General features: G+C 45.0%; 2 protein-coding genes across 2 annotated transcripts in view; one reads left to right on the top strand and one right to left on the bottom strand.

Moving 5' to 3' along the window:
- Positions 1–5,676: 5,676 nt before the first annotated feature.
- CCN1 (cellular communication network factor 1) lies at positions 5,677–8,607 on the bottom strand. The gene is made up of 5 exons (XM_019751784.2): positions 8,300–8,607; positions 7,792–8,005; positions 7,086–7,442; positions 6,742–6,953; positions 5,677–6,626 (listed from the first exon to the last, which is right to left on the bottom strand). Exons 1-5 carry the CDS (start codon positions 8,360–8,362, stop codon positions 6,324–6,326), a joined length of 1,149 nt encoding a protein of 382 aa, XP_019607343.2. The 5' UTR covers positions 8,363–8,607; the 3' UTR covers positions 5,677–6,323.
- A 2,446-nt stretch (positions 8,608–11,053) lies between these two features.
- The window catches only part of DDAH1 (dimethylarginine dimethylaminohydrolase 1), a 231,030-nt gene continuing 222,295 nt past the window's right edge, over positions 11,054–19,788 (top strand). The window contains exon 1 of the mRNA XM_074335078.1: positions 11,054–11,299. Coding sequence (XP_074191179.1) covers positions 11,282–11,299 — 18 coding nt within the window. The 5' untranslated portion in view covers positions 11,054–11,281. The remainder of the gene's footprint in view (positions 11,300–19,788) is intronic.

Below are 19,788 nucleotides of genomic sequence, written 5' to 3'. Positions count from 1 at the left end.
AATCAGTTGAAGGCCTTAAGAGAAAAGACTGAGATTTCCCAAAGAAGAAGGAATCTGGCCTCAAGACCCCACCATACAAACCCTGCCTGAATTTCCCGCTTGCCTGGCCTGACCTGTGGATTTAACTCTTATCTGAGCTTTCAGCCTGCTGGCTTGCCCTGAAGATTTTGAACTTGCCAGCCCCTATGATCGCCAGTTCCCTAATAAATCTCTCTCTTTTTCTTTATGTACACACACACACACACACACACACACATAGGCACGCACACGCACACATACATATGTGTGCGTGTGTGCGTGCGTGCGTGCGTGTGTGTGTGTGTGTGTGTGAACCCAAAGCAAAAATACAAACTATTTCAAATGCTAATATCCTACAAGCCTCTAAACTCAGGTGGTGTGGGTATCTTTGATTTCTCTTTATGGCTAAGATGAGGAAGGTATCACTGGATTTCAGAAATTTTCAAGCACCAAGGCTTTCAAATAGTTTCCAACCTATTTATCTTCCAAAGCATAATGGAGGTGAACACTCCTCCAGGAATCCCTCTTTGACCCCAGTCCCAGGCAATTGGTAGCTTTTCCCTCAACCTTCCTCTGTGTCCTATTATACTTATTACATCATATTTTTGGCTAGGTGGTACTGACTACTAGTTCTCCCTTCTATAGTAACAGAATCTCTGATTTTTAGCTTGGTACATGGCAATGCAGGATAAAAAGTACATTTCCTAGCCTCCCTTGCAACTAGATGAGGTCATGTGTTATGATGTGAAAGAGGAAATGGAGGCCACTCATGGTGAACAACAGGACAGTAGGAGCTTTGCATAGAGACAGTGGAAATGTAATGGCTGTGTGCGGTGTCAGAGGGGTAGGAGATGGGGGCGGGGGTTCGTCACTGTGTGAGGGGTATAAATGATAAATGTCTAACTATGACATTGTTTTGTGCACCTGAAACTAATAAAAAAATAAAGAGTAGGAGCTTTGATCCATAAAATCTTGGGACACCACATCAGCGTAGCACTGCTTACCTGGATTTTCACATGAGCGAAACATAAACTTCTGTGTTAGTTAAGGCATTGTGTTTTGGGTTTTCTGTTATTTGCAGCCAAGCCTAACCTTCATCAGACTCGCTTTTGCTTACATGTATGTCTCCCCTACCACAAAGTAAAGGAACCACGCTCCCTCATCAACTACTGTATCGTACTTGCCTGAAATATAGTGTCAATTGAGTGAATTTAAGAATGAATGGATGAGTGAGTGACTAACAGGCTAGGGAAAAGCACAAGCGGAAATAGAAGGATGACATTGTACCAGTGAGAGGGTGCCTTCTGATTTCGCTTCAGCTTAAGACAACATTAATTCTATATTAATGAGCACTTAACTTTATGCCAGGCACAGCGTCAGGTGATGCTTTTGTAGTAGTGTAAACAACAGACAAAAATTTCTGCTCTCATAGAGGTCATTCTAGAGGGGACAGACATAATAAATAAACAATGTCAGGTAGTGCTAAGTGCGATGATGAAAATAAAACTGCTTAATGTAATGAACGACTTTAGAGTAGATGGGGAGGGAAGGTCACTGAGAAGTGGCATTTATGCTGAGACCTGCATGACAAAAAGAAGCTTAGGTCAAGGCGAGGGGCATTTGAGGCAGAGCAACGGCTAGTGCAAAGACCCTGAAGAGGAACTTATCTGGATTATTTCAAAAAAGAAAGGGCAAGTGGGATGCTAGTGAGTAAGGGCGAATGGTAAGAAATAGGCAGGGTCCAGGACCTGTGTGCCAAGTGAGGAGTTGAATGTAATTCCAAGAGTAATGGGAAGACATGGAGCCTTCAGCTAAGATAGGCATGTTCTGATTTATATTTTTAAAGAATTACTCTGGCTCCTCTAAGGAAAATGGACGTTGCAGGGCAAGAATGGAACCCAGTGATGTTTTGGTTATCTATTGCTGTGTAATAATCTACATGTAAAACTTAGGGTCTTAAAATAGCCATATTAGTTTGCTATTTTATGAGTCAGAAATTCTGGTAAGGACTCGATTGGTAGTTCATTTTTGATTCACGAGACACCAGTTTGTGAGGCAGCTGGGGCTGGAGGATCCACTTCCAAGATGGTTTCTTCCTGTGTGGGTGATGAGCAGATCCTCCCTGACCTTTCTCTTTCTCCACATGGCATCTCTTCCTCTAGGGGCTATCCACGTGGCGTGGGCTTCTCACAGCCTGCTGGTCTCAGGGTGGTTGTATTGTTTAAATGGAGGCTCATTTCAAAGAGAAAGGAAGAAGGAGCTCCTAGCCAGTGCTGCCCTTGGAACTGGTACCACATTGCATCACTTCTTGGATATTCATTGGTTAAAGCAGTCAAAGAGCCCACCCAGATCCAAGATGGTTGAAAACTAGACCCCATCTACTGATGGGGGAGTAACAGAGTCACATTGCAGAAAAGCATGTGGGGTGGAAGATATTATTGCAGCCACCTCTGGAGACGACAATGTACCACAAGTGAGGAGGCCATTTCAGTAATTCAGGCAAGAGAAGATGGTGGCTTAGATTTGCATGTTTGCACTGACCATGAGAAAGGGGTGGATTCAGAATATATGAGCAGAATATATGAGAACTGTAAAGCACTAACAAATGCATCTGAGTACTTGTTTAATTGACTTGTACTTTATAAGGTTATGTGGATGAGTGTTGCCCACCACCAATAAAGTAAGTCACACATAAGTCTGTTCTATTCACAGGACACATACATCATTGTCATGCCTCACAATGTGTTTTGTTTCAAAGAATGAGTTAATTAAGGCAGGGACTTAATGAGGCCAGCTATCAGAGTTACACAGAGAGGTGAACCTACGGACTTACAGACTGTGAGATCCAGGGATTACCACATCCTATAACCAGAGGTGCTTTAAAGAGTAAAGAGGGCCTATCAACATTACATTTTCAAAGGCTTCATAGAGATGAATGCATTTGCCCCCAGAAACACCTGAGCAGTTTCACTTCATACATTCAGTTGCATGACGACACAAAGTTTGCAAGGTATGGGAATCAATGCACCAAAGAGAATGTTTGAAAAAGAATGCTTCGAGTGACAAAAATGCTGGAAGCTATTGTTCCATTTTAAGACAAGAGAGAACAATCCAGAAACTTGCCCAGAGTCACCCAGTAAATTAATGGCAGAGCTGGTGCAAAAAGACATGTCTCCAGATTCCAGTCTGGGATTCTTTCCACTGCATCACCTGCCACTCTGTGCAGAGCATAGCTTTGTTCTGTCTTATGGTCCTACTGGACCCTTGCTATTGCTCAACTGTCTTTCAAATACTGCCAGATGGCAGGAGAAGAGGTTGTGAACAAATCAAGTCTGATCTCTCTCCTGGAAAAAATAAGTCTAAAATATGCTTTGCTAATTTTGACCTCGTCACACCTCTTTGTGAACAGCACACACATTTATGTAAAAGTCTTCATGGTGACACCACTTAACAACAGTTCTAAATGTCCAATTGAATATTTCTCAGAATTCACTCAATTTTTAAGATTCTGAAGTCATCCTATAGTTCAGTGCTTATATCTCTACCAAAAAAAAACAAAGAAACAAACAAAACCCAGCTCAAGAGTACCAGTGCCTTTTGGAATGGAAAGAGACCACAGGATTCTTTGCTGTGTGTGGATGGGTACATATATATCATGATTAATGTTTATGTATGTAACGTCTATTTCATATTTGCAGATGCATAGTTTTTTTGTTTTCTCAATATTTGAAATAGGCAGAGCTCCATGGCAGACATAGATAAAAGTTACATGTTCTAAATCGCATATTTTCATTCTCAATTACTTTGAATTATTTCACTTTTTTCTATAGCCAAATAAAATGTACATAATTTGCATCCATTCTATTTTTTTTTCTTAATTGAGCACTCTTATTTAAAGAATCAGCACTTATGCATTACTCTTATTGCATTTACCCCAAAATCCAGTATTTTGCATGTCAGGTTTTGTTTCACATTTGAGCTTATTTGGACAAATATCACCTCCCTACATACTTAAAGGATCTATAAAATATTGTTCCTTGATCTCTATGTAAGAAGTAATTTGCTGGGCTCTAGTGTTGGAGGAAAATACCTCAGGATTGGTGCCTGGGAATCTGTAAATCTCACCTGTGAATTTAGATGTCTGTTCAACAAGATTGTACCTCAAAAACCTCACACCTTCATTATGTTTCACATTATGTTGCACTGACAAGTTTAACTGCACCCAAGACTGAGGCAGGTAGTGTTTAAATTCCCAAATAATACCTTAAAATTTGAATGCCTCAGGCAAGAAAAACTGATGACTCAGTAACCACAAGTTGTATTTCAGACAAGACATTGTCAAAATCAGAATGAAGGTCTTTGCCCATAGATTTTACTGTCACATTTATATTAACCTTTATGCATTTCGGTAAGGCTTGAAAACAGATGCTAAGGCGGTGCTTTTCTGTAGGTCTTCAATAAGGCATCGATATTAAACTATTTTGAAAAATCACCCTTATAGAACCCCAGGAGCTGTACCCCCCCTTCCCTTTTAAAGCACTTTCTCTTATTGCATAAAAATTCAAGTACTCTTTTAAGCAAGTGCAGACTGAAATATTTCACTATGGATTTGAACAGGAGCCAAGAGGGTCGATGAAAGGAAAACTCTCTATAAAAGGTTTATTGTCAGCGCTTTCTAAAGATGTAGTTTCTTCTAAAACAGGCTACCAACGTTTTCACAAACATTGACGCAGCCTTCTCAACCTCTCCTAGACCTAAGATTCAGGTTCTTTTCGGAATGCTCTGCATCTAGCCTTTGACCTTCTGGATGGCCAACTGTACCTAACTGTTCCCTCCTCCATTAATATAATGTATATTATAAAACGGAAAGGGGGATGGGGTAACTTGGTCCTCACACTATTGGAAAAGTACTCGAAATTCCTTGCATTCTTTTGCATTTAGCAGCATGTTTACCTAATCACGGGCTTATTAGGATTAACACAAGTCATGGCTTCAAGCTCATTCAATGAAAACAAACTGATTCCTATAGACTCAAAGGTTTTTTTCTCTGATCGCAATCCAGGGTGAATTTGTAAGTAGTTCTCCTAAGTTTTTGGAACAATATTGGGAAAATACGAAGTTATAAACAAGTGACCTTTTATAACACAGTTTCCAACCGTACTTAATCTTGCCCATGGATATAGATATGCACAGCCTGACTTAGGGGCTGTTTTCATTAAAGTTTCTCTCCTCTACTGAAGTGACATGCACAATAACCTCGTGATTAAAATGATAAATGACTCTACTATACCCACCTCACAGTGATTGGGTGATGGAGACCGGTAGGCTTTGAATTCTTATAAAAATAAAGCATTATTATTTAAATCACAAACTTGGCTTCAGATTTCTTCTTGTGCTTCTCACAATGCTTGTTGTTCAATACATTTTTTTTATACAGATTACTTTAAATGCAGAGATTTTTCTCTGTTGAAGATATAAAAGGAATCATTGTCTCATTTTTGTAGGTTATTTCCCTGCTCTGTCCCAAGCACCTAGAACAGATCCTGACACAAAGCAGGCACTCATTAAATCCCGTTTGAATGACTGAATAGAGAATCTAGATTGTTCCCAATGACTCTGGACAGCCTCTAAAAATACTGAATGCCATACACTCAGACATTAGGTAAATATTTCTTTATTAAATGATTAATTCCATAAATAAATTCTTCTCACTGAATATAAAATTAAAATCATTTACAAATTATTCCAGTATTACATTTCCCCACCCTCCCCGAAAGCTACATTTTGATAAATAAAAACATTCAGTCTTAAAAACACCTGATTTCTGTTTGCAGTTTAGAGTGCAGATAGCTGCCTCTCACAGACACTCACAGAGTGTCACCTTCAGGAAGGGATGAACCCCCTCCCATTTACTTCTGTCAAAGGATGAAGGCTTTAACTGTCCAAGTAATCTTATTATCTTTTACAACTGCAGAACCAAAAGGGAAAAAGCCTAGAGAAAAATACGCTTACCAAATAATTTACAAACAGAAAACAGAACGTCATCAACACCACAAGCTCCAAAATGAAGCAGTAACATGTGCTCCAGTATTATGAAGCAAAGTATTCTCCATCGCAGCTGCATTAGTGTCCTTCTGCACCAGCACACCTGGCAGTTTCGAAATACCTTAATACTACTCAACAATGAGCAATGCATCCCTTCTACAATGAGTCCCTTCACCCCCACCGCCCCCACCCACGTCTCCGTGATTCTGGCACTCTTCTCTCCCGTTTGTCTACCCTTGTGCTGGAAACCCAGGTAGCACTTAGTCCCTAAATTTGTGAATGTCATTGAACAGCCTGTAGAAGGGAAACGCCGCCTCATTTGCATGCGGGCAGTTGTAGTTGCATTTGCAGGACTGGATCATCATGACATTCTTGGAAAACATCTCCCCATCTTCGCAGCGGAACCGCATCTTCACAGTCCTGGTCTGCTGGGGGGTGCAGCATCGGCCATCCACGCAGGAACCACAGTACTTGGGCCGGTATTTCTTCACACTTGAACACCCAGCGTAAGTAAACTTGACTGGTTCGGGGGATTTCTTGGTCTTGCTGCATTTCTTGCCCTTCTGTAAGAAAGAGGAGAGCAGGAAAGTTAGGGGCTACGTTTCTCTTTCTTGGAAGAGAGGTTCACACCTCACCCAGCTGCCCAGGAACCGTCGACCTGCCACCGCAAGAACTTACTTTCAGGCTGCTGTACATCGGCTGTCCACAAGGCCGCACTTCACAAATCCGGGTTTCTTTCACCAGGCGGCATTCAGGGTTGTCATTGGTAACTCGTGTGGAGATACCAGTTCCACAGGTCTTTGAGCACTGGGACCATGAAGTTGTTTGAACGATACATTTCTGGCCATGTAAAGAAGGGTTGTATAGGATGCGAGGTTCCGTTCCAAAGACTAGAGAGACAAACAAGAGGAAAGATTTCTCACAGGCGTACTGACACAAACAGATTTGAGTACTCATTTTATAAAGTTTCAAACTAGGAACATATTTCAGTACCATGTCTTACGGGCTCAGTCTTAACTTACCAGGGAGCTGCTTCAGAGAGCCACCTTTTCCAAATGCAATTAATTCATTGTTTCTTGTTAACTCCACCTCTGAGGCATCAAATGTGGGCTCCTTGCCCAGGAGGTCGTCCCTGTCCTCCATGGGGTCCTTGGCACCGTCCTCGTCACAGACCCACTCCTCACAGCACTGCCCGGTAACTTTGACCAGCCGGGGGTTGGGACAGCCCAAGTTGGGGAGAGAGAGTTCTTGGGGACACAGAGGAATGCAGCCCACGGCGCCATCAATACATGTGCACTGATGTTTACAGTTGGGCTGGAAACTTTCTCCGTTCTGGTAGATTCTGGAGTTATATTCACAGGGTCTGCCCTCTGACTGAGCTGCAAAGAGCACCAAAAGAGAAAGGGAGAAGAGGATGAAGTTAAGATTCCAAACCGTGGCCTGAAACGCATACATATTTTCTGCTGTTAAATTCAATTTATGGTAAAGTTCCCTACAATTCCCCGGAGACTCCAGACCAGAACAATAAGTTAGTCAGGAATCACTTTTCCGTATGCGCTTTTCGTTGGGCCCAGACACACTGAATTGCATTCCAGACTGCTGAAATCATGTGCCTTTCTGCCAAGCTACCAACAACAAAGCATCACCATACATGGTCTCAAAATTACTAAACTTCTGGACTACGGGGACTATTATTTTTTTAAAGGGGCCAAACCACAAGCATCTTACCTCTGCAGATCCCCTTCAGAGCGGTGGAGCTGGCGCCGAAATTGCATTCCAGCCCCTTGGTGTGGTCGCAGGGCTGCGTTTTGCTGCAGTCCTCGTTGAGCTGCTTGGCGCAGACCTTACAGCAGCCGCAGCCGTCCCGGACCAGCCCGACTCCCGGGGCGCACTTGGGCGCCTCCAGGGGGCAGTGGCAGGCGGTGGGGCAGGTGGAGAGCGCCTGGAGGGGGGAAGAAGGCTCGTGTGAGACTCGGCGTTGAGCGCAGTAGTGGTGCCCAGGGAAGGGACGAGGGTCTCTGACCCTGTCGGCAGGGGGAATTCTGATTCCGTCCAGCCGGACCAGCTCCGGCAGGGCTGTGTCCGCCAAGAGGCCTCGGACACATCTTTAGGGGGTACTCAAAGAGCTACCCCGAAACGCCCCCGAACTTTTTAGTTTAGTTTTTTTCTGCCGTGGGCAATCTGGGAAAGGGGAAGAGACTGGGAGAGAGGACGCAGAAGCGGTGGCAAAACTCACCAGCCTGGCTAAGTGGAGCAGGGTGAGGGCGACTGCGAGCGTCCTGGCGGTGCGAGAGCTCATTGTGGCGCGCAGGAGGAGTCCGGGAGAGCGCGGAAGCAAAGACGCCAACACACCGATGCGCAGCAGACAGGCCCGGCGGGGCTGGGTCGGGGCGGCGGGTGCGGTGGCCGGGTGGCAGGGAGGCGAGTGCCGGAGATGCGGGAGGGCTGCGGCGTCCTTCTGTCGAGGTCCTTCCGGAGGAGTGCGCTGAGGGCGAGGGTGCTGCTCGGGGGCGCTCTCGCTCGCGGTCTGCCCCAGCGCGCAGAGCCCGCCTTTTTATGGGCCGGCGCGGCGCCGCGTGTTGCAGTGACGTAGGCTCAGTCTGCGCGTTCCAGAATTCTCAAACATCTCAGGAATGCTGGTTGGCGCGGGCTGCTGCCAAGCGCCTCCCCTGGCTCCGTTGCACCTTTCTTTCTTTCTTTTTTTTTGGGGGGGTGGGGGGTGGGGGAATCCTGGATCCAAGAAAACAATCCTCCGTTTTTCCACTTTAAATAACGACTTGTATTGGGTAGGGCTCTTTTTGGCGTGATGGTGGTGATGGTGGTGGAAGGGGCGAGGGGGGCGAGTTCAGAACTTTGCCTGGACTGGGAGGGTGGGAGGACCTGAGAGGGAGGAACAAAAGTCGTTTTGTTTGGTGATGCCGAGTTGACCGGGCAGCCTTGGAAGCCCTCACCCAGGAAGGCAGCGAGCTGTTTGCCTGTTTACAACCAAGGTGAGAGTCAAGGTATCTACTAAAGCGAATGGGAAGGGGGAGTGTGTCTCTGAGCCAGGAATCTACTTGTGGACTTCATAGAAGCATGCTCGGATCAAGTCCCAAAGCTTTGGCATGGTGTTTATTAGCCAAGTGAACTGTATTGCAAATTAATACCCGCAGTGGCATTTATGAATGAGAAAGGGGGGAAATCAACTTCCCTCATGTCTGGCAGGTTTCCAGGCAGAGGTCTTCCCCCTCCCGCCCCCCGCCCCCCCTTTTTGGTATGTCGAACTTGTTTGTTTTTGGAGGTTCCCACTTTAGTTCCAGCCCACTGCCTGGGTTGGAAGTCCGAGAGGAAACGAACGCAGGGAGCTCTCTGGCTGGCTGACTTACACTTCCTGACGGATGCGGGAGACCGGGTAAGCGCTTCCAGCCTCCCTCCACTGGCGGGAGGCGATGCACACTAAGCCGCCAGCCAGAAGCGGAGGGGACCACCGTGGAGTGATTTGTACTGAGATCATCACCTGTATATACTTCAAGGTCAAACCAGATTCTAGTACCATTGTGCCCAATGGATCTCTGGAAAAAGCAGACTCCTTAAAGCTTGAAAGTGTTGCGGGATTTTTAATCCCGTTCCTTGGGGCCGCTTAGAAACCTGCCGTTTGAAGTGAATTGCAATGCTTTTCTCTCCAAAAGAAAAAAGAGACGTAAGAGGTTTAGGAGGTAATATTCTGTAATAAAAATGTTAGCAGGTTTTAAGATCCTATTCTACTTGCAATACAGTCAGTAGAAGACGCCCCTACAAAGCAATTTAACAGCATCAATATCGTTAGTGTGATTGATAAACTTTCCCTCAAAGTTTCTAAAATATCTTATGTATGTTTTTAGCAAAATATACACAAGAAATTATGCTACTTTCCTTTTTATATGTGCTTTAGAAGAACTGCATGGTTCTTTTGTCCTTTTTAATGTTTAGGGCTGTTCAGTCTTCATAATGTAGCAGCCTTGCTTTAGAAGGCCTTCAGTGCTGACTTTTCTGTGAATGACTGACAAGCACAATGCGAAGCTATTGTAATGAAAACACTCCACTGAAGAGAACCGGTAGGAAAGAGTTAAATTTCATTCATATGAAAGTGCCCTGTCATAAGTCTAAGGCTTTTACTAGAGGGAGTGGGATCTCTAAGGCTTTGTTGGAGGGGTTTAGGGTGGGGGACTTAATTTTCAAGACAATAGGTTATCAGGTGTAATGTTAAGTGAGGAAAGTCTGGGCCCTATGTTGTAACCAGGCCAATCCATCAGTTATTGTTTAGACAAATGGTTTTTCTTGTATTAGGGTTTCATTATTGTTTCCTTCTTAATGAAATGATTGGGGACAGGGTGAGTAAGGGCAGTGCAGGGTGGAGGAGGTGGTGAGAGAAAATGGATGGAGAGGAGCGTTCCTGGCTTCTGTTGTGGTGTCTTTTCTATTTGACTTCATGGTTGTAAGTATTTCCAGATGGTGAATCAGACACCAGACGTAACAATATTTCCATATTTGGGTATAGCAGTAGCTTGCGTTTTTAACATTTTTCTGCCTGTTATCCAACCACAAAGCATTCTTGACAGCTTCAAATGTTGTTAAATATAGACTTAACTTCTGTTCCCAGAGCAGGAATTCTTTGGAATTCCTTGTTTTTCACGCAATCTGTCTATCATGATTTAAAATAAAATCACAGTGGATGATCCAACTGGCCTGTGTATATACCTTGTTCCTTTATTGAAGTGTGTGTGGGTGGGTGGGTGGGGGGGCAAAGATTCATTTTACTGCACAGCATTCAAACACACACCATTCCTGGAATTCCTTTAAAAATCAGATTAAAATTTTTCTAACAAGAGCGTTTGGGTTTGTTTCTGGACTTTAACTAGAGAATCTTGGAGGATGAGTTTGCACCAGGGGAGAAATGGAGAACCCTACCATCAACTGCCCATTTAAAGCAGGCCGTGCGTTATGGGAGGGCGTTTGGGAAGCTGTAGCAAACATGGCCAGGAGGTGGGGGAGAGGGAGAGACTGGAGTAACTTATGTGCACAGCCTTTCCATATACTATGACCTGGTGTGCCTGCTAGTAAACCATGCCATCAGGGGAGAGGAACAGCAGCTTCTCGTGTCCTGCTCAAGGACCGTCCAGAAACCTCAGCCGTCCTGTCGCCTTCTCACCGCCTCTGCTGAAAGCTGCAGATCAGTTCACGTTGACAGATTGGAGGGGAAATGTGCAAATATTTATGGGTAAGTGTTGCTTCGGGTGCTAATTCTGCATGGCTCTTTTGCTCTATTTCCTCCCTCTCTCCCTCTACGGGTGCCCCACGGGGGAATAACGGCCGCCTTGTTTCCTTGGGCTGCAAGGCACGGAGAAGGGACCGCTTGTCTTCTGCAGCTCCTGGCTTTGGGCTGAGCAATGGGGACGTCTCTCGCCCGCTGCTGCCAAGCAATTTTAGGTCACCCAAAGAAGGGTTCACTGTCTGGCGGCAATTGAGAATAATAATCACCTTAAACCTGGCGACTCCGGTTTCCTAGCCCCGAACCAGTGGTTTTCAAACGTAAGCGTGTCTCAGAGTCACCTGGAGGGCTGGTTAAAAAGCGATTGCAGGGTCCCATCCCAGAATTTCTTATTAGTTACATTTCTAACAAGTCCCTAGTTGAGGAAGCTGCTGGTGGTGTGGGGAATCAAACCCTGGGAACAACTGCCTCCGACGAGAGGAGTGCCAGTGATAGCTGTTTATATGTACGTACGTGTGTCTTCATAGTTAGGCACTCACCTGCACACTTAGTCTCACAACGCCCCTTTTTATACCACCTTAATGAATAGAATAATTGATGCTGACTGGGAAAGTCCAGCTTTAAGGTGGTGCCCCGCGCCATCCTTTTTCTCTCCACACCCCTCCAACCCCTGAGCCCCACCCAGTGCAGTGATCGCAGGGAGAGCTTGAGGAAGCCGGGATGGCAGCAGGACCTGGGGGGCCGACGCGAGAGGATGGGGCACAGGGCCAGAGCACCCGGACGCACTCGGCCTCCTGCTGCCCGCCGCCCCCTGCCGGCTGGCTGGCCCGCGCGCCCCAAGTCGCCGCGGTTGCCAGGACTCGAGGTTTCCGGCGGCGCAGGACGTTTCCAGCCTTAGCCCATATTTGGTGAAAGTCTTTCAAGACTCCGTCATCCAGCTCTCGGGGGCAGCGGCGGCGACGGCGGCGGCGGCCCTAGGAGCCGGCCCCACAATCGCGGGGCTGCCGCGTTGCTGAAAAGTACCGGTGCCCAGGCTTTGGGCCGCGGGTCCCTAGGGGGTGTGGCGACCCAGCACGCCGTCCCTGGGCACACCGCCGCCGCCCATCCCCCTCCGCACCCTTGCGAGGGCCGAGGGCCGCCCTGCGCTGCGTGGGAGGCTAGCGCGGAGGGTGCCGCGGCCTGATTGTGTCACTACCCGTCCACCCCACTGTTGACTTGTCCTCCCAGCGGGTCAGTGAATTCCGGCGCTGTGCCAAACTTAAAGGGTACGCCCAGGCGTGGTGTGTGTGTGTGTGTGTGTGTGTGTCAGAGGGCGGTGTTTGCTCAGACATCCAGCCCACCCGAGAGCGAGAGCGGGGACATGGAATTGACTCTGGAGAGAAGTCCCAAAGGGCCTTGTCCCATTATCCCTAAAATTTAGAGATGCTAGAGCTCAGTCTTGGTTTCTCTTAGTCTCCCACCACCCCTGCCTCTCTTTCTCATGAATAAGGTCCATGGTTGGGGGGGTGGGGGGAGGGGCTGGCGAGGGGTGAGAACCCTGCATAAGAAGCCCGAGCTCTGCCATCCACTAGCCGTGCAGCCGTTCATAAATCTCATCCTCTCCAGACCTTATATTCCTCATCAGTAAATTGGGAGAAAGAGACAGCAGGTAGTAAAACTGGAGCAGTCCTTTTCAGGGCTGAGTCTCATGCCATCCTGTCCTAATAACGACAGAAGTAAACACGAATATAGGGCTCACTCTATGTCAGGCACTGTTTTGAATGCCTACTATAAATTGACTCATTTAATTCTCCAGTGTCCTACTGAGGCAGATCCTCTTGTCAACACCACTTTCTATCTAAATGAGGAAATAAAGGCACATTGGGTAAGTGACTAGCCAAAGGGCACTCATCTACCAGGTAGCAGAATTGGACCAAGGCATCTTTGGTCCAACCCGCCTTACGCTTAACCACTCTGCTGTACTGCCTACTCCCCGTCTCTTACTTCAGACGTTCAGGCCTGTCCTGGACCTCTACTGGAAATTTACCTGTATTTAACTATCACAACTTACCCAGAAATTCCAGGATAAATGCATCAGATAGAAAAATGGTTAGCAAGCTAACTGGAGCTGTGCTAACCTCTGAGAATTGCCTAATGTACTGGCTTTTGGAGGAGGAGAAAGAGAAAGGTGTCCATTTTAACACAAAAAGACTTAATGCAGATAAGTTTACATGGTGGACTTTTTGGCATCTGAGTTAGCTTATCTGGGACCTTTGAGGTCCTTCTGACACTTCACAAGCCACATTGATCTGGCAGCACCTACTTCTAGAGTTAGGCTTGGTCTGGCGGGAACTGCATTTGTCACTAAGATAAGGTTTTGGATGTTACCTACTTGATGGTTCATCAGTCTGAGTGATCCTCATGGGCTGGATATGCTTTTAACCGTTTTTTTCCAACTATATGTTATGAGTACAATTACCTAAGTATCTGAAGACAGATTGTTTTTCCTCCCTAAACCCCAGATTTATTTGGAGCTCACTATGTGTCATCACATTGTGGTAGGCACTGGTGACATAAAAAAGGACTTTAACTAACTGACCTTCCCTTTGAGGACTCTACAGTCTGTTGCTGAAGTGGGTACAATGTGCTATGTGGACACTTCCCTACCTGGGGAATGAGGATAGAACTAATCTGAGTCTGAAAGGTTGATGAAGAATCTGATACAGGGAAGGGCATTTGAGACAGAGGGAACCGCGCCTCAACCATGCTTAACAAGGGTCTACCTGGTACGGCTGGACCATAGGATTCCTTTGGGGAACTGGCAAGAGAGGTGAGCTGGGACCTTCTGCAAATGACTTTTCCTGTCATGGCATCAGGCCTCTGCCCTATAGGCAGTGCTGTGAGCCATGTGAAGTTTTGCCTTGGTTTCCTCATTGTGGGGACAGAGTCCCAGAGAGCAGTTTCCAGGCTCTCAGCCTCACGTGGAAAGGTGCCAGCTCGGGTAGTAGATGGCCATCAGCTGTGACTAGTTGGCCATCAGCTGTTACCGGTTAGCCATTAGCCACTGATATAACTGCCATGGCTACGCTAGCAAGCGTGGATCACAGTTAGCACAGCGGATTGCAGTTAGCAAGTGAGGTTGGTTGGCAGAGAAGTGGACGGCAGGTTGCGGAATGTATGGCTCCTGCTTCCTGTGTCTCCAACCCAGCCGCCAGGAGAGTATGGTGGTATGACTCCCCTATGTATGGCTCCGTGGGTGTTCCTTTTTGGCTTCACCATATCCTGCGTTCTTGTGCGGGGAGTGGGAGCTGAGACCCTGCATGACACTCATCTATAAGGTAATGGGGTTGCCTCAGCTTAGGGGACATGCACTGAAGAGCTCACAGGGGTCGGCTGGTAACAAAATGCCATTTCCAGGATTAGTGACGCTGACACCTGGCTTTGTCTTTAGGGAAGCATGGGGATAGTAGAGACCAACTATGGGGAATTGAGTGGTTGGTAGGTGAAAATGTAGGTCCAGTGTTTGTTTTATAAAGAGACACTAGAAATATAGATTTTTATGTGAAGTCTTTTAGTTTTTAAACTGTTGGCAATTAATGCAAACAATGTTAAAATGCCACCTAACTGTGGGAAAAACCAAAGAAGACAATGTCTGGGCCCTGCCAGTTGTGATCTCTGCACTGAATGTCTCCGGTAACCTGTCCCGGTCCAGCATTGTTACTTCTAGCCACTCCTGAAGTATCAGGGCACAGGACCCTAGGCTCCATTTAATTGTCCGGTTTAATTTAATTGGTTAGACTTTCATTTGTTTTAGAACCAGGGCAGCCATTTGACTCAGTTGTAAGGGTTTATACTTTATCAACAAAATTGGAATAAGTGTCTTTTCTCATTTTCTACTTTACTCACTCCCCAAACACTATTCAGTCTACCTCTTTCTTTTCCCCCTGAACTTATTTTGTAAGCAGCTGGCATTGCCTTGGCAGCATGCTAGGAAACACTTGTTTTTTAGGGCATCCGTATCCAGTGGGAACTATATCTGTTTATTTCCTCCACCTGGCATCTGTCCATAGGAAGCCAGGCATTTCTAACCTCCTTACCTTATAGAGTTTCTCGTTGTGTGATAACGTAGAAACATTTCACTGGAATGGACCGGAAGGCACCTCTCCCACTCCACCCTGCAATCCATCTTCTAGACATGATTGAGCAATATGAGATATATTAATGATAAGTCACTATCAAATGGGTTGGCACGAGATTCAAGGGATTAAAAATTAACCTCCACCTCTTGTGTTTTATTTCCAAAGATACCTGTCTCTCTTCATTGCCCACTCAAAACCACACATACTGCATTCAGAATTTAGAAAGGATTTGATTTGGGCCCCGTACACGAGCACTCAGGTAGATCCTACAGAGAGGTAGAAGCCATTTATTTGTGCCAGCTTTTTGCAGTTCCAAGGATTAGGTGTAAAGGAGGATTCTGGAAGTTGGGTTGAGCATGTAAAATAAGACACAAGACATGTTTCGTGCTCAGCAGGACGCTGAGCTTAATAAATTACAACAATCTACTGCTAAGTACCACCCTTCCCTTCACTTTTACTACAATTAGCGTAGAATGACCTAGCCTTATTCTCTAGAGAATATTCTGTGTTCTTTAGACTAGATGAATTCTAGTTAGAAAATCATTTGACAAATGGCATATAGGTGATGTGATTTAAAGGTCCACCCAAAACAGCATTCTGGCTTGCACTGGGGCCCCAATGGCCCTCTAGGAAAGCACTCAAATGGCCTTTCTTCTCACAGTATTGCAACTTTGCCTACAGGCAGTGGTGAGCCATGAGAGATTTTGTCTTGGTTTCCACATCTCTAAGATAATGGGATTGCCCCAGCTCAGGGGTCATGTACTTAAGTGCCCCAGGGATCAGCCATGTATAAAATGCCATGCCTGAGGATTAATGCCAGCTGACACTTGACCTTGGCATTGGGGAGCCATGGGGATAGTTATATCTATGGGGTCTGGGTTTTGCCTACTAAAGACTAGGCAGTCAGTATATACAGATGAGTTAGTGATCTCATCTAATGTTTATAAACAACCCTGTAGGGTGAGTATTTTTATTTAAATAACGAGAAAACAGGCTTAGCTTGAGTCAGTAACAGGTGCAAAGACACAGAGCTATTAAGGTAGAGCCGAGTGTCTGTCTCCATAGGCCAGTCTTTGGAAGGAGAACTTAGTAGTGCCCTCCATAAAATCTGCCTTAAAGTTTAGGAATTGGAACTCAACTTCTAGACTTCCCCTTAACAACTGACTGTGGATGTGACTTAAATATATTTCCAAATGTTTCTTGAGCTTATTTGTGTTTTCAGTAACTGTGGACCCAGTTTCTTCATGAGAGTTTGGTAATGAATGAGTTAAACAATAAAAGAAGGTTCCTTCCTCAGGGACCGTTGTCTGAGCTTGTCCCTATTTCCTCTGGAGAAAAAGAGATGTGTCAGAACACAGGAAGAACTCAGAGATTGAGAGATACTTCTACTGTAACTTAGTCACCCATTGATTTTCTTACCTGAGGCAGATGGAGCTGCCACAGCCTTCGACTTGTGGTCATCCTCACAGCAGTTACTAAGCACAAAACCCTCCAGGCACTCACCAAGAACACCCTGTGTGTGCTTTAGGAAAGGTGTCCCCAGGTCTTGGATGTGGGGTGGGGGTGGGGTGACCAAAGTTATGGCAATAAATAAAAAGCAAAGAGCAATTTTAGATTAGTGCTAGGCATTTCTCTGAAATCTTTTACCCCTCTTCCTTGATTAAATTTTAGCTTTCCAAAGAAAAAACTAGCCGTTTTTAAACTGTTCTTTTTTTGATGTAGTTGTTTCTAAGTTTCTTTAATTGACGTATAATGGACATATAACTATTAATTTCAGGTGTCTAACATGATTTGCTGTATGAGTACATTGTGAAGTGGTTACTACCATAAGTCTAGTTAACATCAATCATCACACATAGCTACATTTTTTTTCTTGTGATGAGAACTTTTAAGATCTACTCTCTTAGCAACTTTCAAAGATACAATACAGTATTATTAACTAGAATCACCATACTGTCCCCAGAACTTCTTTGTTTTATAACTGGAAGTGTGTACCTTTTGGTCACCTAAACAGTCAATTCTTAAAGGACAAAGACAATATGTGGTCAGTGCTTGAAATTTCGGAGGCTGTCGGAAATGCTGCTAGGGGAATTATAAAGTGTAGAATACACAGTAAAGCACTGCAAGTCTAGAAGACGGATGGTTCAGTTCAATCCTGTAACTATGACATGTATGACAGGCTTCGTGCAAGGTGGTGATGCAAAGAGGAGTAATATCTAGACTTTGCCATCATGGCTCTTGCAGCCTAGGGGAGATACAGATGCTTAAACATATAATGCAAAGCAGTGATTCATGCTCTGAGTGCAATGCAGTTAAATTGCTTTGGGAATACAGACAAGGGGCGTCTGACTTTGAGTCCCACTCTTTAAAGATATGAGGTCTTGTCTGACTTGTGTATCTCGATGGATGGGAGGGGTTGGGCACAGTTGTTCCCTAACATACACATTCTCTCTGAAGTTGGCAATTGCAGAGAACATGAGCATCTTCGTGAGACATCAAAATACACCTAAAAGTGAGAACCTTAGGATGAGCCTTCTACAAATGCATGATTATAGACAGGACCAACCCTTTGGGTGCTGCTGGAAATTCTTATCATTATAGAACTTTCTTTCTGAGAGGGGAGGGAAGAGAACTGACATTTATAGGGCACCTGCCACAAACCAAATGCCTTAAAGGCTAGTTCACAATGTTCAAGAGAATCCTCCAAAATGAACATTTTAACACCTTTCTAAGCTTAGGAAATAGGGGTTCAGACAAGTTAAGTTCAGAGAAGTTAACTTGCCCGAGATCAGACAGAATGTCAACAAACAAGGATTCTACTCCAAGACTGATTCCAAAGCTGATGCCCTTTCTATGTTTCTGCTCCACCGTCCTGGCTTCCTGAGTTTCCACTCCCTTTATGAGTGTTCTTTTCTAGTATCTTTTACTGTTACTTCCTTGCCTTTATAGAGACAGCCTTAACCCTTCCTTTTCTTTTAATTTCTATATTTATTTGATGTTTCCAAATATAAAAAAAGTCGAGGTTCTCCTTTAACCTTTTCTTATTACTTTCAGATCCATTGACATTGAAGTCTTTGAGCCACTGGTGAGTCTAGCTTCTGAAAGGAGATGCAAATTAAAGTGAATGGGATCATTGCCATCATGTCTGACACCCTCATCATCATTATAATCAGAGAACAGGCATGGTGATATTAACCCTGCACTTACATTTGCTTCCTTGCTAGGCACTGTATAAGAATGATTTAGGTACATGGGATTTCTGTCTTCTAGGGACAGATGACAAGTTCCCAAGGATGTGGAGCTTAGTTAGAAGTAATGAAAGAAGTATGATTTGGGGATTTGGCGTGTGAAAGGCAAATGGGAAGTGCCATGACTGCCTAAGGCTGTACCACTGCTTTGAGAAGGAAGTTAGATGACTCTCTGAAGAAGGTATTGGACAAGTACACTGAGGTGTGTGTGTGCATGTGCATTTGTGTGCTCATGTTTTGGGGAAAGAAGGAGGGATGGAATGAGAAGAGTATACTGAATTATGACATTCCCATGGGTTCATTGTCTTTTCCTGTTACCACAGCTGATCCGGACTCCATTCACCTTCCTTTCCCCTGGGCTTTCTGCACTTTCTAGGTCACTAGAAAGTGCTAGTATTTTGAATAGAGAAGTCCTTGAGTCACCAGAAGAGTAACCAGAAAGGGCCTACTTTCATAGCTGGGATATCCTAAAAATACTATGTTTAAGGGCTTGAAACCCTGAAAGCTGAGGCCAAAAAAGGAGGTAGAGGATGAGGGTGAGGGTGGGAACAAACTGAGGCAAGACTTCTGAAGTGACATAAAGTGAGAGTTGAGACAATTTCCACTTGAAGTCACCTCTCCACTGAATAGTTATTAACCATCTGGAACCAAATGCAGTTCATTTAGCACTGCATTGGAAAGCGTATAATGTGAACCACGTCCTAGGGCCCAGGCATCCAGGTTTTGATCCTTTGTAAATGCCTCTCTTTTGGAATACAATTTGGTGTCAGTGCATAGGAACTAAGAAGGGTGCCAAGTTGTGAGTCATCGCTTTCTGCTTTCTTCCAGAACACCGTGGGAAAAGGATGGGCAGACTGCTTTAGATATAAAACCTAGTCCCACCCAAACTCTCATTGAAGTCTAGAAACAAATTCATTTTTAAAAAAATGTTTTAAAAATCTAATTGAACTCAGGAAAGAGGTAACAAGCCTCTGTTTTTTTCTGTTTGTTTGTTTGTTGGATGTGAAGCCTTGTTTTGTTTTCTGTTAAATCTCCGGGCTGTCACATTGGTTATTGTCTATAACCCTTTAAATATCTAGAGGGTTCATGCTTTCCTCTTAAAGCACATTTATTAAGTGACTGCACCATGCTA

Source organism: Rhinolophus sinicus, linkage group LG06 (genome assembly GCF_036562045.2).
Source record: "Rhinolophus sinicus isolate RSC01 linkage group LG06, ASM3656204v1, whole genome shotgun sequence".
In the NCBI taxonomy this organism is placed as follows: domain Eukaryota; kingdom Metazoa; phylum Chordata; class Mammalia; order Chiroptera; family Rhinolophidae; genus Rhinolophus; species Rhinolophus sinicus.
Note: the sequence above shows the minus strand (reverse complement) of the source record. Positions and strands in the feature narration are given on the sequence as shown.